The following is a 15,877-nucleotide window of genomic DNA, read 5'->3' on the forward strand; positions in this document are numbered from 1 at the left end:
CAGGGAGCGTAATTAAAGCATCAGCCTTACCAATGGTCATGGTAGATTCTCCATCAGTGGCAATTCGAAAATGAAGATCAGATGTTTTTCTAAACAGGACTGAATCCAAGGAAGTCCCCTGGCCTGTGCTATACAACAGATCAGACAAGATGATCACAATGGTCCCTTCCAGTCTTTGAATCTATGCACCAGGATCACTAACTTTAGGAGAGATGAGAGACAGTACTGGGAAGGGGCCATGCAACTAAGGGCTTGGCTATACTTGCAAGTTAGAGTGTATTAAATCAGCCCCGGGTGCCCTAACTCCTGAGGTAGAGCTCCTGGACTATGCAGCTGGAGCACTCCTGGTAATCCACCTCCATGAGAAGCATAAAGCTTGCTGGGCCCTGGCTGAAATGCCTGGGTGTCAGTGTGGATGACATGTTGCATTACAGCGTGTTGTAGTAGCCAGGCTAACTAACAAACGTCAACAGGACTTTATTTTTTAAAGTGCAAACCTCTTTTCCAAGCTGCTGCTGCACTCTCAGTAGCTCTCCCTCAGCCTCTTCAACTCCTCCTCCATCCTTCCTGTTTCCTGTCCTTTCAGACTCCCAACAGCCAGTGTTCCCAATTCTAATAATTACAAGCAACATCTAAACACCACACTGCACTGTGATTGGCCTCCAGAAACATCCCATAATCCCCTGAAGTCAAGTGGCCGCTCTGGTCATTGTTTTGAACTGGCTGCAGGCATGCGGATATCCCCGCAGCCGGCTGCTTCTCTGCTCCGGGACAAAGCAACCATCACTGTGGAATGCTCCTGCTGCCGAGGGAGGTGTGTGTGTGTGTGTGTGTGTGAGAGAGAGAGAGAGAGGCGGGGGGATCTGCTGCTGTCTGAACTTACAAGACAGCAATGCTGACACACTCTCTGCCCCCCAAAACACACTGTCCCTCCCCCCACATACACACAACACACTCCCTGTCACACTCCACCCCCCCATTTGAAAAGCACACTGCAGCCACTTGCACCCTGGGATAGCTACCACAATTCATTGCTCTCTGTGGCATTGCAAGAGCTGCTAATGTGGCCACGCCACTGTGCTTGCAGCTGACAGTGTAAACACAGGGCAGTGTTTTCCCTGCTGCGGGCTCCGAAGGCTGGTTTAATTCCCAGCGCTCTATATCTGCAAGTGTAGCTGCGCCCTGACATTAAATCTCCTGTGCGCTGGGCGGAGGGCCCGAGCCAGGACTAGATTTTGGCCTGTGGCCTTTGTCTCCCTTTGTTCAGAAGGCATCTGCTTGTCTCTGTGTTGTCAGCAGGTGTGCCTGGCTGGAGTTTCCATTCCAATCCCCTGCTCCCACACGCAGGTAACTTTTCAAAATGCTCACCCTTGGGGCTGAAATTTTCCAGACTTGGCTTCTGCTTCTCAGGTCAGTTCCCATGGAAAGTTTGAGCCAAGTCCTGTCAGCCACTGTGGCATGAAGGAGAGCGAAGAGGGTACATGCTGCCTGGGGCAAAATGACTCCCGCTGGGCTATCTCTGACAGGCCTGTGGCCAACACTCCTAAGGCACGAAGCTTGTCTTGGACCTGGGCCAAGGCCTTAGCTTGGGCTGGATTTAACTTGAACTCTGTACCGAGGACACTATTATTATCATTTGCATTGTAGTAGTGCCTAGCAGCCCCAGGAACCCATTGTGCTAGATGCTGGACAAACATAGAGCAGAGACAGCCCCTGCCCTGTCCCACTGCAACACTGGGCACAGCATGGGACAGCATGCTGGACAGTGCATGGTGTGACAGATTCTGCCTAAAAATGGGGGGACCATGAGGCCCCATCCCCTTTGTGGCCCTGCCCCTGCCTCTCCTCTTTCTCCAGAGGCCCTGAAGGCCAAGCCAGAACCCGGAGCCGGGCCAGGGAGCCCAGGCCCCTCCACCTGCCCAGGGGGGCCTCCCAAGAGCAGCCCCAGGCCCTGGCCACTCGGGCTGCAAACCCAGGGCAGGTGGAGGGGGGAGGGATAGCTCAGTGGTTTGAGCATTGGCCTGCTAAACCCAGGGTTGTGATTTCAATCCTTGAGGGGGCCATTTAGGAATCTGGGGCAAAAACTGGGGCTTGGTCCTGCTTTGAGCAGGGGGTTAGACTAGATGACCTCCTGAGGTCCCTTCCAACCCTGATATTCTATGATTCTGTGATCTCACAGCTGCCCAGGATCCTTAGGCCAGACTCTGTTTCCAGCCTGGCCAGGGGGCAGGGCCACAATGGAAAGATGAGGGGCAGGGAGACAGGCCTGTGCTAAAAAGTGGATGGGCCATGGCCCTTTGGTCCAGCCCTGTTCCGGTGCCCCTGGGCCACAGCTATGCCAGGGGTAGCACAGGACTGTAGCGGCTCTGTCTGTGATGCATCAATGCGGGGGAGCCCACTGGGCCCTACGTCACCGGTACGGCCCTGCCTCAGGGACCAATGAGATGATTCTGATAACTGTAACAAGCTGCCATCACAACACACAAGTTGCTGGGCCATTGTGTAGCTTCTCCCAGCCATTGGGTCGTACTCTGCCTTTGTCAGCTAGAAGGGCCCTCTAGTATCAGAAATCTTCTCCTCATGTAAATACTTAGATGCCAATCAAGTTGCCTCTTAACCTTCTGTTCAAGTTAGCTGACTAATCGGAGCTCCTTCAGTTTGGCATTGCAAACCTCTTCTCCAGACCTACGGAGCCTCTCTCCCATTTTCCAAAATCCGTTTTGAAATGTGGACGCTGTCTGGAGACAGGATCTGGGGCTGGTCCCTCAAGTGCTGTACACAGAGGTAATGTAATCTCCCTACTCAGTGTTCCCCTGCTTATGCAGCCAAGAATTGCATTCACCCTCTTAGTGACAGCTTTGCCCTGGCAGCTCATGTTCAGCTGATTATCCACCTGGACCCCTCAGTCCTTTTCAGAGTTGCTGCTTCTCAGGGTAGAGTTCCTATTGGGCAAATGTGACCTACATTCTCTGTTCCTAGATGTCTGACCTTGCGCTGAGCTGTATTCGAATATCTGTTGCTTGAATGAGCCCAACGTATCCACATAATCGCTTGCTCTGTAGAACGGACCTGGCCTTGTTGCTGCTTACCTCCTTACCGGTCTGTGTGTCCTCTGCAAATGTGACTTACTTTCCTCCAGATCATTGGTGGAAATATCAGCCCAATCCTGCCCACCACCGAATGTCTGTGGCAGCAGTCTGGGCTAGTTTCAATAGCACCAACAACTCCCCTTTCCCCCCAAAAAACAAACCCCAACCTTATTCTCTGCCAGGCTTTAGGAATTAAACTCGCTGGTCCATCCCCACTCGCAAGCCTTCAGGAGTCCTTGAGAACACGGACCCACAAATATCTTTTCTCTGGGAAAAACACAATCATACATTTGCACTAGAAAGTTAGGTTGGCCTAAGTACATCATAGAATCATAGAATCATAGAATATAAGGGTTGGAAGGGACCCCAGAAGGTCATCTAGTCCAACCCCCTGCTCGAAGCAGGACCAATTCCCAGTTAAATCATCCCAGCCAGGGCTTTGTCAAGCCTGACCTTAAAAACCTCTAAGGAAGGAGATTCTACCACCTCCCTAGGTAACGCATTCCAGTGTTTCACCACCCTCTTAGTGAAAAAGTTTTTCCTAATATCCAATCTAAACCTCCCCCACTGCAGCTTGAGACCATTACTCCTCGTTCTGTCATCTGCTACCATTGAGAACAGTCTAGAGCCATCCTCTTTGGAACCCCCTTTCAGGTAGTTGAAAGCAGCTATCAAATCCCCCCTCATTCTTCTCTTCTGCAGGCTAAACAATCACAGCTCCCTCAGCCTCTCCTCATAACTCATGTGTTCCAGACCCCTAATCATTTTTGTTGCCCTTCGCTGGACTCTCTCCAATTTATTCACATCCTTCTTGAAGTGTGGGGCCCAAAACTGGACACAGTACTCCAGATGAGGCCTCACCAATGTCGAATAGAGGGGAACGATCACGTCCCTCGATCTGCTCGCTATGCCCCTACTTATACATCCCAAAATGCCATTGGCCTTCTTGGCAACAAGGGCACACTGCTGACTCATATCCAGCTTCTCGTCCACTGTCACCCCAGGTCCTTTTCCGCAGAACTGCTGCCTAGCCATTCGGTCCCTAGTCTGTAGCTGTGCATTGGGTTCTTCCGTCCTAAGTGCAGGACCCTGCACTTATCCTTATTGAACCTCGTCAGATTTCTTTTGGCCCAATCCTCCAATTTGTCTAGGTCCTTCTGTATCCTATCCCTCCCCTCCAGCGTATCTACCACTCCTCCCAGTTTAGTATCATCCGCAAATTTGCTGAGAGTGCAATCCACACCATCCTCCAGATCATTTATGAAGATATTGAACAAAACCGGCCCCAGGACTGACCCTTGGGGCACTCCACTTGACACCGGCTGCCAACTAGACATGGAGCCATTGATCACTACCCGTTGAGCCCGACAATCTAGCCAGCTTTCTACCCACCTTGTAGTGCATTCATCCAGCCCATACTTCCTTAACTTGCTGACAAGAATACTGTGGGAGACCGTGTCAAAAGCTTTGCTAAAATCAAGAAACAATACATCCACTGCTTTCCCTTCATCCACAGAACCAGTAATCTCATCATAGAAGGCGATTAGATTAGTCAGGCATGACCTTCCCTTGGTGAATCCATGCTGGCTGTTCCTGATCACTTTCCTCTCATGCAAGTGCTTCAGGATTGATTCTTTGAGGACCTGCTCCATGATTTTTCCAGGGACTGAAGTGAGGCTGACTGGCCTGTAGTTCCCAGGATCCTCCTTCTTCCCTTTTTTAAAGATTGGCACTACATTAGCCTTTTTCCAGTCATCCGGGACTTCCCCGGTTCGCCACGAGTTTTCAAAGATAATGGCCAATGGCTCTGCAATCACAGCCGCCAGTTCCTTCAGCACTCTCGGATGCAACTCGTCTGGCCCCATGGACTTGTGCACGTCCAGCTTTTCTAAATAGTCCCTAACCACCTCTATCTCCACAGAGGGCTGTCCATCTCTTCCCCATTTTGTGATGCCCAGCGTAGCAGTCTGGGAGCTGACCTTGTTAGTGAAAACAGAGGCAAAAAAAGCATTGAGTACATTAGCTTTTTCCACATCCTCTGTCACTAGTTTGCCTCCCTCATTCAGTAAGGGGCCCACACATTCCTTGGCTTTCTTCTTGTTGCCAACATACCTGAAGAAACCCTTCTTGTTACTCTTGACATCTCTGGCTAGCTGCAGCTCCAGGTGCGATTTGGCCCTCCTGATAACATTCCTACATGCCCGAGCAATATTTTTATACTCTTCCCTGGTCATATGTCCAACCTTCCACTTCTAGTAAGCTTCTTTTTTATGTTTAAGATCCGCTAAGATTTCACCATTAAGCCAAGCTGGTCGCCTGCCATATTTACTATTCTTTTGACTCATTGGGATGGTTTGTCCCTGTAACCTCAACAGGGATTCCTTGAAATACAGCCAGCTCTCCTGGACTCCTTTCCCCTTCAAGTTAGTCCCCCAGGGGATCCTGGCCATCCGTTCCCTGAGGGAGTCGAAGTCTGCTTTCCTGAAGTCCAGGGTCCGTATCGTGCTGCTTACCTTTCTTCCCTGTGTCAGAATCCTGAACTCAACCAACTCATGGTCACTGCCTCCCAGATTCCCATCCACTTTTGCTTCCCCCACTAATTCTACCCGGTTTGTGAGCAGCAGGTCAAGAAAAGCGCCCCCCCTAGTTGGCTCCTCTAGCACTTGCGCCAGGAAATTGTCCCCTACGTTTCCCTCAGGGCTGGGAAAAATGTCACACCCTCTGTGATGTAATTAGACCAACCTAAGCTCTGGTGCAGACACCACTAGGTGGATGGAAGAATGATTCTGTCAGCATAGCTTCCTCCTCTCAGGAAGGTGCATTAACTGCGTTGCCGGGAGACCCCCTCCCATCGCCATAGGGAGCGTCTACACTACAGGGGCGCAGCTGCAGTGTTTCTAGTGTAGACATACCCTGACATCGTGTATTGGGGGCATGGTCAACTCAACAGTCCCAGCTATTAATCTCCCAGCTTTGTTGAGGTCCAGAGCTTTCAATCACAACAGTCCCCAGTCACCCATACCCTCTCTCACCAATCCACATTGCTTTCTCATCCTCCCAGAGTCTATGGCTCTCCTCCAACCAGTCCCCCAGGGCCTGCGCTGATCTGCTACTATCCTGTTCAGTTTTGCAGACTCAATTCCACTAGGTCAGCTACTGCCTAGTCTGGCCCCACAAAGTCAGCTCCACCACTGCCAGGCAAGGTCAGCTCTAGCCAGGGTTGAGAATCTCCAGGTGGGTGTGAGGAGGCGTGTGTCCCACACTGGCATCAAAAGAATTAATTGGAGCCACAGAGCAATTAGTGCACCTGATTCCAGGTGGGGAGGAGCTGGATGGCTGAATTAAGGGTACATCACAGCCTGGCAGAACGTAAGTGGCCTTGGGATACTCCCCTGAGATGGGAGTTCTGGCAAAGGGCTAGGCAAGTGAAGCGTGGGTGGAGTGAACTCCTGTGATGAACCTTGACACAAAGGCAAGACCCCCTGGGAGGCAGCCTGGCGATGGGGATTCTGGAGGACAGAGACATGGAGAGCCTGTGGGAAAGGCTGCTGGGGAGCTGAAGATGGAGGCCCACCTCCAGGGAGAAAGTTCTGGGAGGGGTCACTTGGTACAAGAGTAGAAAAGCACTCTGCAGAGCTGTGGGAAAGGGGGGAAGAGTTTGCAGATAAGTGAGCCCAGGGAGGGGCTTGGGGAAAGAGCCGAGAGATAATTGTTTATCATCTCCACCTAGTAACAGATTGATACCACTGCTGGGATTTGTATCATGCCTGTTATAGCTTTACAAATTCCTTCTTGTTCTTAACCCAGCTGACTGCAGGGCTTTTTCCACTGATACCTTTAGCTTCCCTTATCAATTACCTGCATTTCATAATGTCTCATTTATATTCATTGCTGTCAACCACCCCATTTTACATTTGTTATTGATTGATTTTTAATTTTGTCAGTAACTGCTTTCATGACATCCATTTAATAAGGTTGGGGGGGGGGGGGTTGGACCAAAGTAACCTTTTTCATAACTAAACTGCTTGTTGGGCACCTAGTACAGTGCTCATAACAACTCACTTGGGATGTTTATTAGAAAGTTATTTGTGTCTTTCTCGAATAGCAATATAGAAACCTTAGGGAAGGGGTGGCCAACCTGTGGCTCCGGAGCCACATGCGGCTCTTCAGAAGTTAACATGCGGCTCCTTGTATAGGCACCAACTCCAGGGCTGGAGCTACAGGCGCCAAATTTCCAATGTGCTGGGGAGTGCTCACTGCTCAACCTCTGGCTCTGCCACAGGCCCTGCCCCTACTCCCCCCATTCCTGCCCCCTCCCTGAGTTGGCCGTGCCCTTGCTCCTCCCTCATCTCCCCCCCCAGAGCCTCCTGCATGCCATGAAACAGCTGATCAGGAGGTGCGGGGAGGGAGGAGGAGGTGCTGATCAGTGGGGCTGCCCGGTGAGTGGGAGGCACTGGGAACAGGTGGCGGGGGAGCTGATGGGGGGCTGCTGACATATTACTGTGGCTCTTTAGCAATGTACATTGGTAAATTCTGGCTCTTTCTCAAGCTCAAGTTGGCCACCCCTGCCTTAGGATGTCTCCCCCACTTGGCGCTTTATGCCAAGGTTCAGAGTCACTGGGCCAGATCCAGAAGAAAAGGGTCTTTAATGCCAGCTTTGCCATCAAGATTCTTCAGGTTGGGGGGTGAAAAGACCCCTGCCTGCTCTAACTTACAGCGGCTGGTTCTAGGCTACCTATAGGCTGCAGTGAAACCTAAAGTCCCTGTGTGTTACTTGGTTCGTGGGAATGTACCTGGACAGTGAATTCCAGGCAGTGACCGAGGTTCTAGTCAAAGTAGAAGCAAAATTTGCTGTGTGTTGAAATGAAATGATCTCCTCGTGAGAATGACAGTAGCATATGAAAAGGCAGGTCCCCGATAAGGGGATAGACACGAGCTCATGTCATGTGGCAACAGCCAGCTACATTAGCTACACCAGGATCATTTGTTTGGTTATATGAAAAATATAAACCTTCTGGCTACTGGACACAAACCTGCCTGGGGCCAGGAATAAACCTGGCCTGGAGAATCACACTGGACCACTAGAGGGGGCTCTTGCATCTTCTGCCGAGCCCCTGGCATTGGCCACTGTCAGAGGCCCCATCCTGAGCGGATGGACCCGTGGCGCTACTCCGTCCAGCAGTCCTCATGCTCCCAGGACTCAGGCCTGTGCGACACAGTGTTTGCACAACTGGGGCGGGTGTGTGTGTGTGATTTTTGTACGAGTTATACCAGTACGACTCCTCGTGTGGACACAGTGCTGCTGGTGATACTTATAGCCATACTTAACTGTTCAGTGCCCACCTGCTGAGCTCCCCCAGAAACCCACCATGCAACCCCCAGCACCAGGAACCTCCATCCACCCCATGCCCTCCACGTACCGTCCAGCATACACCCACTCAGATACCACCGCGGGCATCACCTGGCTAACTCCATCCCGCTTAGTGTCCTTCAGCCAGCCCAGGACCCCAACGGGCTGAGGGCCTCAGTGACTCATCAGGGGTGTCACCCATGGAGTTGTCAGGTCTGGCCTCACACTGCAGAAAAGCTAGAATTCCGCCCGCAAGCTGGATTCCAGGCCAGCAGCTAGCTGGAAGGGACATATTGCTTGGCCCCTCTGTTTTGCCCCTGCAGGGTGTTGGAGAAATGAGCCCTTGCCTAGGTTCAAGCCAGCCCCTTTTGCTCTGGCATCAGTGTGACAGGTGCCCCTGCCTGGATGCTACATAGCAGGGCAGAGCCCTGGTGCACAGGTGAGCTCTGAATTCCTTACAATTCAGATCAGCCAAGAGTTGGCTCTGCACTCAGCTGGGGGCTCATCCGGGCCAATATGCGGGAGCAGCTCATAGTTAGATTTGTCCTCACACACCCACATGGGGCAAGCCAGGCTGGGGTCCCCACTGAGCAGGTGGGAATTGAGGCCCAGAGAGGCTAAGTGACTTGCTCAGGGTCACACAGAGTCTGTGGCAGATGGGGACTCAAACCAGGTCTACATGCGAGGCTAGTGCGCTAACCATTGGGCCATACTTCCCTGTCCTCCGTGCCTCCCCCCCCCCCCGACACTGCACTCACCCTCCAGTCGCCCACAGGAGTGACACTGCAGTGGGCAGGGAGTGGGCGTCGTGGGCACAGGGTATAGACAAATACAGAGATGGGCTGGGGAGGGCAGAAGCCTGCCCATGTCATCTGCCCACTGGGGAGTGACACCCAAGACCTCCTGGCACAGACAATCTCCGGCAATGCTCTTACCAGCAGTAGAAACTGGCTGAGTGTCGGGAGAGCCTGAGCCCCCAGGTGCATGTCAGGGGCGGGCCCAGCCCCTTCCTCCACATGCCCCCACTTACTCCCACCCTGGTGCTGTGACCCTTGTGGTGCTGTGCAAGCCATGCCAGCCTTGGGGAGTGGCTCCTCCGCCTGGGCGCCAAGGTGCGGGAGGGCACGTCCGTGGGCGAGGCAGACTGGCTCCCCCGCCTGTTGCAGCCCCCACTGCCACCTCTTCCAAGAGGCCCAGAGGCCAGTAACACTCCCGAGCTGAAGAAGCAGCTCTGGCTTGAACCATTCTCTGGCCCCAGCCCGGAGTGTTACTCTGGAGCCAGGCCCTGGGCCCAGCCCCTTCTTCCGAGCGGCTCCAACATCCGAGGTCATAAGGCTGCCCAATTCCGGGCTATTTCTGTCCTGGGCGGGGGAGGGAGCCCTTGGCCTGGCTGTTACTGGAGCCCGGGGGGGGGACTGCCCTCCCAGCAGTGCCATAACTGGCTGCCTGCAGCTGTCCGTCTGCCCCGGAGTGGGTGCTGATTGGGCTGGGGGGGTATAAAAGGGGCACACAGGGCCATAGGGAGGTGCTGTTGCAGCTGCCACAGAGCTGGGCTCTCCAGGCACTCTGCCTTTCCTGCCCCGAAGATGCCGACCCACCGGCTAGTGATCGTGCGCCACGGCGAAAGCACCTGGAACCAGGAGAACCGCTTCTGTGGCTGGTTCGACGCTGACCTGAGCGAGAAGGGGGTGGAGGAGGCGCGGCGTGGGGCCCAGGCCCTCCGGGAGGCGGGCTACGAGTTCGATGTCTGCTACACCTCGGTGCTCAAGAGGGCCATCCGCACCCTCTGGGCCATCCTGGACGGCATTGACCAGATGTGGCTGCCTGTGGTGCGCACCTGGCACCTCAACGAGCGCCACTATGGGGGCCTGACTGGCCTCAACAAGGCCGAGACCGCCGCCCAGCACGGCGAGGAGCAGGTGAAGATCTGGCGGCGCTCCTACGACATTCCCCCGCCTCCCATGGAGGAGCAGCACCAATACTACCAGCTCATCAGCAAGGTGAGTGCCGGCCAGGCACCCCGGGGAGGGGCAACCAGGCGCCTGGGTTGGAGGGGAGGGCACTAGGGGGTGCTACTGGGCACTCAGCGAAGGAGGGGTGGGGGTGCTAGTCGGGTTCCCTGGGGGCTGGGTGGGACAGGGGAGGCCAGCTGGGGTGTGTGAGCTGGGCGAGTACCAGATGAGGGGGCAGCGAGTTCCAGCCTGATGTCTTGCTCAGCATCCTGGGGGGAAGATGGGGAGGATGCCCAGCCTGGTACCCCGGGGAGGGCTAGGGCGTGCCCAGCCAGCTGCACTGGGGCAGGGTGGCACCAGGAGAGGCAGACGGAAGCATCCATTTCCCAGCAGGCTGACACCACAGGCAGGGGCAGCAGGTGCTGGGGTTGCTGAGCCAGTGCTCGGCGGGGGGAAACAGGGCTTTTTGCTAAACAAACAAGGATCTGGGGAGCAATGGAGGGGTAGGGACAGGAGGGCACACGCTCGCCCAGCACTGGACCCCAGGCCTCTCCCTCCCAGGACATGGTAGAGCAGGGGTGGGCAAACTTTTTGGCCCGAGGACCACATCAGGGTGCGAAACTATATGGAGGACTGAGTAGGGAAGGCTGTGGCCCCCAACCAGCCTGGCCTCCACCCCCTATTTGCACCGTCCCACTTCCCGTCCCCTAACTGCCCCCTCCTGGGACCCTCCACCCCAAACCACCCCCCCGGGATCCCACCCCCTATCCAACCCCCCTTGCTCCCTGTACCCTGACTACCCCAAGCTATCCACACTCCTGCCCCCTGACAGGCCCCCCGGGACTCCCATGCCCTATCCAACCACCCCTGTTCCCTGATCCCTGACAGCCCCAGAACCTCCGCCCCATCCAACCGCCCCTGCACCCTGTCCCCTGACTGCCCCCTGGGACCTGCTACCCAACCCCTGCACCGCCGCCCCATTACCATGCCACTCAGAGCGGCAATAGCTCGCAGCCACAGGGGCGATCCTCCCCGGCTGGGAGCTCAGGGGCCAGGCAGGATGGTCTTGAGGGCTGGATGTGGCCCGCGGGCCGTAGTTTGCCCACCTCTGTGGTAGAGACCTGATCACAGTGCAGAGAGATGCCTGAGGCTCTCACCAAGCACTTGGGCTGCTGCAGCTGCTGCCCGACCTCTCCTGGCACAGACACTGGGTCTGTGGTATGAAGCCCTCACCCGGCCGCAGGCATTAACCCACACAGCTTCCTGCGGTGGGCACAGGGCCTTCAGGGTGGGCATCAGCCCCGTGGCTCCTGAGAAAGCTCTCTGGGGAAGCCCCTCAGGGTCCCTGTCTCAGTGCTGGGGGGCATCAGGCTGGGGGCAGTGAGCCCCCCCACCCCTTGGGCAAGATGGTCAGGCTGATTCATTGTTCTCGGGCACAGCTGGCCCATCTCACAGCCCCCCCCCCCCCCCCCCCCCACACACACACACACACACCCAGGGTGGGTGATGGCCCCAGCCAGCCTGTCCCTGCACAGTAAATAGTCTGCTCGGGCCATTGTCTGGCTAATTCCTGCTGTGTGGTTGAAGTTGGGGGAGGAGCTGGGATCCCACCCTGCCAGAAGCTACCAGGCCGGATCTGCCTCTGGGAGTGAAGCTGGGGACAGGGCAGTGTGGGCCCCGGGGTGCCAATCTGGGTGGGGCGTTGGGTGCTGTGTGTGGTGGGGGAGGGGAGCTCATATGCTGTGGGAAGGGGCTAGCGAGGCGACCCTTGTAATCCAGCCCCTTCCAGCAACGGGCTCCCTCTGGGTTCTGGGCTGAGCCCAGCTCTGGTTCTGATTAGCAACTCCGCTGCCTCTGGCTGAGCCCCAGGAAGGCTGGGGGGCAGGAGGCTGGGGGGGGAGCCCCACTCCCCTCCCACGTTAAAATGTTCGTTGTTACCCAGTGTCCAGCCCAATTGTCCCCCCGCACCTGTCCCTGGGCTGGAGAGGGAGTGTTGGGGGCAAGTGGGGCTTGTGTCCCTAGCGCTACCAGGGTGTTTCCCTGCCCCCCAGGAGAGGCGCTACGCAGGCCTGAAGCCTGGGGAACTGCCCACGTGTGAGAGCCTCAAAGACACCATCGCCCGTGCCCTGCCCTTCTGGAATGAGGAGATCGTCCCCCAAATCAAAGCTGGCAAGAGGGTGTTGATCGCCGCCCACGGGAACAGCCTGCGTGGCATCGTCAAGCACCTGGAGGGTACAGCCCCCTGCCCCCCCCGCTAGTCCACCAGCTGGGGGGGCTCCACATTGGGCTTTTCGAGCTGGGGCACAGCCCATGACGGCACACCCTGTGCTCTGCCCGGTGGCTGCCCCGAGAGCCCCTGCTGCAGAGACCCCTAGTGACTGCCCAATGCCCAGGGCTATGCCCTCCTGGCCTTAGAGGCCCCACCCCGGAGAGAGGCCCAGCAGGCCCATGGGGCGGTTGTGAGCTCAGGGCCCTGGAGCAGACAGGCTGGGCCCTGGTGCAGAGCTATTGCTGACGGGTGACCTTTAGCTGGGCCGGGTGCCAGGCCCTGTGCTCTCTCAGCTATGCGCCCTTTGTAAGGTCTCTGGGGCTCGTTCCCTCTAGCCTTGGCGTCTGCTACTGGGGACATGGGGGCGAAACGGGTCCCCATCTGCCTCCTGGAAATTCACTGCCTGTCGCCTTGCTCTGGGCTGGGGCTGCGGAGCCAGAAGAGAGGGTCCTCAGGGTGCTTAGCAGGGCTACCAGTGAGCTGTGGGGGCTGGTTTCCCAGCCAGCGGGCAGGAGACCGCTCTGCCAGGGGGGCAGGGAGTGCCAGGGAAGGAGCTGCAGTGTGCTTAGAAGGGACCTAGCAGGGAGGTGTCCCCAAGATCTCTCCCCCAAACCTGATTTGGTTAAAGGCTCTAAGCCACTCAGCAGCCAGCTGGGGTGGGCCATAGGGGCAACAGGTCTTATCCACCCTGGGACCTGTAGCTAGATATGGGCAGGAGGGAGTCTAATATGGGCATCAGGAGTCTGGGGGGCAACTCCCCCACCCCTCTCTGTGCCTCAGTTTCCCCCACTGTAACATGGGGCTGACAGTCCAGGGCTGGGAGGTCTAATCAGCGGGCAGGTGAGGACCCTGGTGCAGCACCCACAGTGAGCAACTCCCAGCCGCAGTGCAGGTGCAGCCCAGGATTGGTGCGCCGCGCATCCAAGGCCCAAGTGAGCCTGGTGCGGGGTGGTGGGGAGTAGGAGCTGGCAGCTCCGTGACCTGCTGCCGCAGAAGGTGCTTGCTATTTTGAGGCGGGCATCACATTTCAAGGCTCTGGTTACACACTGACCAGCCACCTCCCCAACCCCCGCTGGGATTCGGTTTCCCTGGCTTCTGAGCCCCGGCCCAAAAGGTCACTGAGGGATTCCAAGGAGCTTTTTCAGACGCAGGCAGACGGAGTCACATGACCCAGCCTGAGAGATGTGAGGCAGCTCCTCAGGGGGCGCCCCACAACGGCCCCTGCTGGGAGAGGCCAGGGCTGGAGTAGCTAGAAGCTTCCCACACAACCAGCGCCCTGCCCTGCATCCACAGCGCCCCCTGCTGGGACAGGCTGGGGCTGGAGTGGCTGGAAGCTCCCCCCACAACCAGCGCCCTGCCCCGCATCCACAGCGCCCCCTGCTGGGACAGGCTGGGGCTGGAGTGGCTGGAAGCTCCCCCCACAACCAGCGCCCTGCCCCGCATCCACAGCGCCCCCTGCTGGGACAGGCTGGGGCTGGAGTGGCAAGGGGGCTCCCCCCACAACCAGCGCCCTGCCCCGCATCCACAGCGCCCCCTGCTGGGACAGGCTGGGGCTGGAGTGGCTGGAAGCTTCCCACACAACCAGCGCCCTGCCCCGCATCCACAGCGCCCCCTGCTGGGACAGGCTGGGGCTGGAGTGGCTGGAAGCTCCCCCCACAACCAGCGCCCTGCCCCACATCCACAGCGCCCCCTGCTGGGACAGGCTGGGGCTGGATTGGCAAGGGGGCTCCCCCCACAGCTGGCACTGCTATCCCACTGGCTGTGTTTCTGCCTCCGCCAGCAGGAGGCGCTGTAAGCTTGTCGCTCTGCAGTGGGAAAGGGCCTGGTGTCTCTGCGCTGGGGCAGTCGCAGTGGGCAGCAAGGGAGGCAGCAGGAGCCACAGGCTGTCTGACCCCCGCCTGCTCTCCCCACAGGGATGTCCGACGCCGCCATCATGGAACTGAACCTGCCAACCGGGATCCCCATTGTGTACGAACTGGACGAGAGCCTGAAGCCCACCAAGCCCATGCAGTTCCTGGGCGACGAGGAGACCGTGCGCAAGGCCATGGAGGCTGTGGCGGCTCAGGGCAAGGTCCAGAAGTGAGGGGGAGGGAGAGCAGCCAGGGCAATAAACCCATGAAACCCGCCTGAGTGAGTGCAATGTGGGCGAGGGGGTCCCCGGGGCCGGGCACAGCCTGGGGGGACCTAGCCCAGTGAGAGAGGGGCTTAGTGCCACATACAGCCTGGATGATCCAGCCTGGGGAATGGGGCCCTCGGGGCCTGGCACAGCCTGGGGAATGGGGTCCTCGGGGCCTGGCACAGCCTAGAGGGGTATGTAGCCCAGTTGCAGGGGGCTGGGGCCTGGCACAGCCTGGGCGGGTATATAGCCCAGTGGCAGGGGGCTGGGGCCTGGCACAGCCTGGGGAGTTCTGTAACCCAGTGGTGGGGGGCTGGGGCCTGGCACATCCTGGGGGATATGTAGCTCGGGGCGGAGAGAGGGCTCAAGACCACCTGCCCAGGTGATCCAGCCTGGGCGGGACCTCACTTGACACAGTCTGGGGCCCTCGCCCAGTGGAGAGGGAAAGTTTGGTGCTTGGCACCCCTGGGGCCTGGCAAAACTTCGTGGCTGTGGAGGAGGATCCGGTGTGCTGGGGGAGGGCAGCTTGGGGGTCTCCCTCCCAGTCGGAGGGAGACATAGGGCTGGCCCTGAGGCCCATTGGTGTGGGGGCTCCGTGTGGCCAGGGAGGGGTTACAAAGCCCCAAGGCAGCCCCAACCTGTAGCAGGGGACTAAGTGCCCTTCCCTGGCAGGTCCCCTCTGGGCTCCAAGCAGGGTGTGAGAGTGGCTCTGGGACAAGCAGGGAGCCCCCGGGTGTGGTATGAACAGGGGGCCTGGTACCGCCTGACCTTGAGGTGAGTCATTGTTCCTGGAGAGGGAGGCTGAACCCTACTGCCTGGGCCTGGAGCAGGGATCTAGAAACCTTCTCCATAGGCCGCTGGGCAGGTTTGAATCCTGGGCCTTCAGCACCAAAGCACAGGCTGCTGCCTCTGAGCTGAAGGAACAACCCTATTAGCCAGCACATTCATAGGCTCTTTTCCATGGACCAGCCACTATAGGGGGCTGCCGCACACTAGAAAAGCATCCCTCAGGGTGCACCCAGTATTTGCCCAAGGAAGGGCCCAGGGAGAGGTGCCAGGCCCAGGGCAGAGAAGATGGTAGGGCGCATGGTGCCACGTGGG

At 57.4% G+C, this 15,877-nt stretch overlaps 1 protein-coding gene across 1 annotated transcript; it reads left to right on the plus strand.

The window, feature by feature from the left end:
* Positions 1–8,775: 8,775 nt before the first annotated feature.
* Positions 8,776–14,785, plus strand: LOC125626395 (phosphoglycerate mutase 2). Its single transcript, XM_048829304.2, has 3 exons — positions 8,776–10,439; positions 12,443–12,623; positions 14,574–14,785. Exons 1-3 carry the CDS (start codon positions 10,026–10,028, stop codon positions 14,741–14,743), a joined length of 765 nt encoding a protein of 254 aa, XP_048685261.1. The 5' UTR covers positions 8,776–10,025; the 3' UTR covers positions 14,744–14,785.
* The last annotated feature ends 1,092 nt before the right edge of the window (positions 14,786–15,877 follow it).

Source organism: Caretta caretta, chromosome 26, assembly GCF_965140235.1.
Source record: "Caretta caretta isolate rCarCar2 chromosome 26, rCarCar1.hap1, whole genome shotgun sequence".
Classification (NCBI taxonomy): domain Eukaryota; kingdom Metazoa; phylum Chordata; order Testudines; family Cheloniidae; genus Caretta; species Caretta caretta.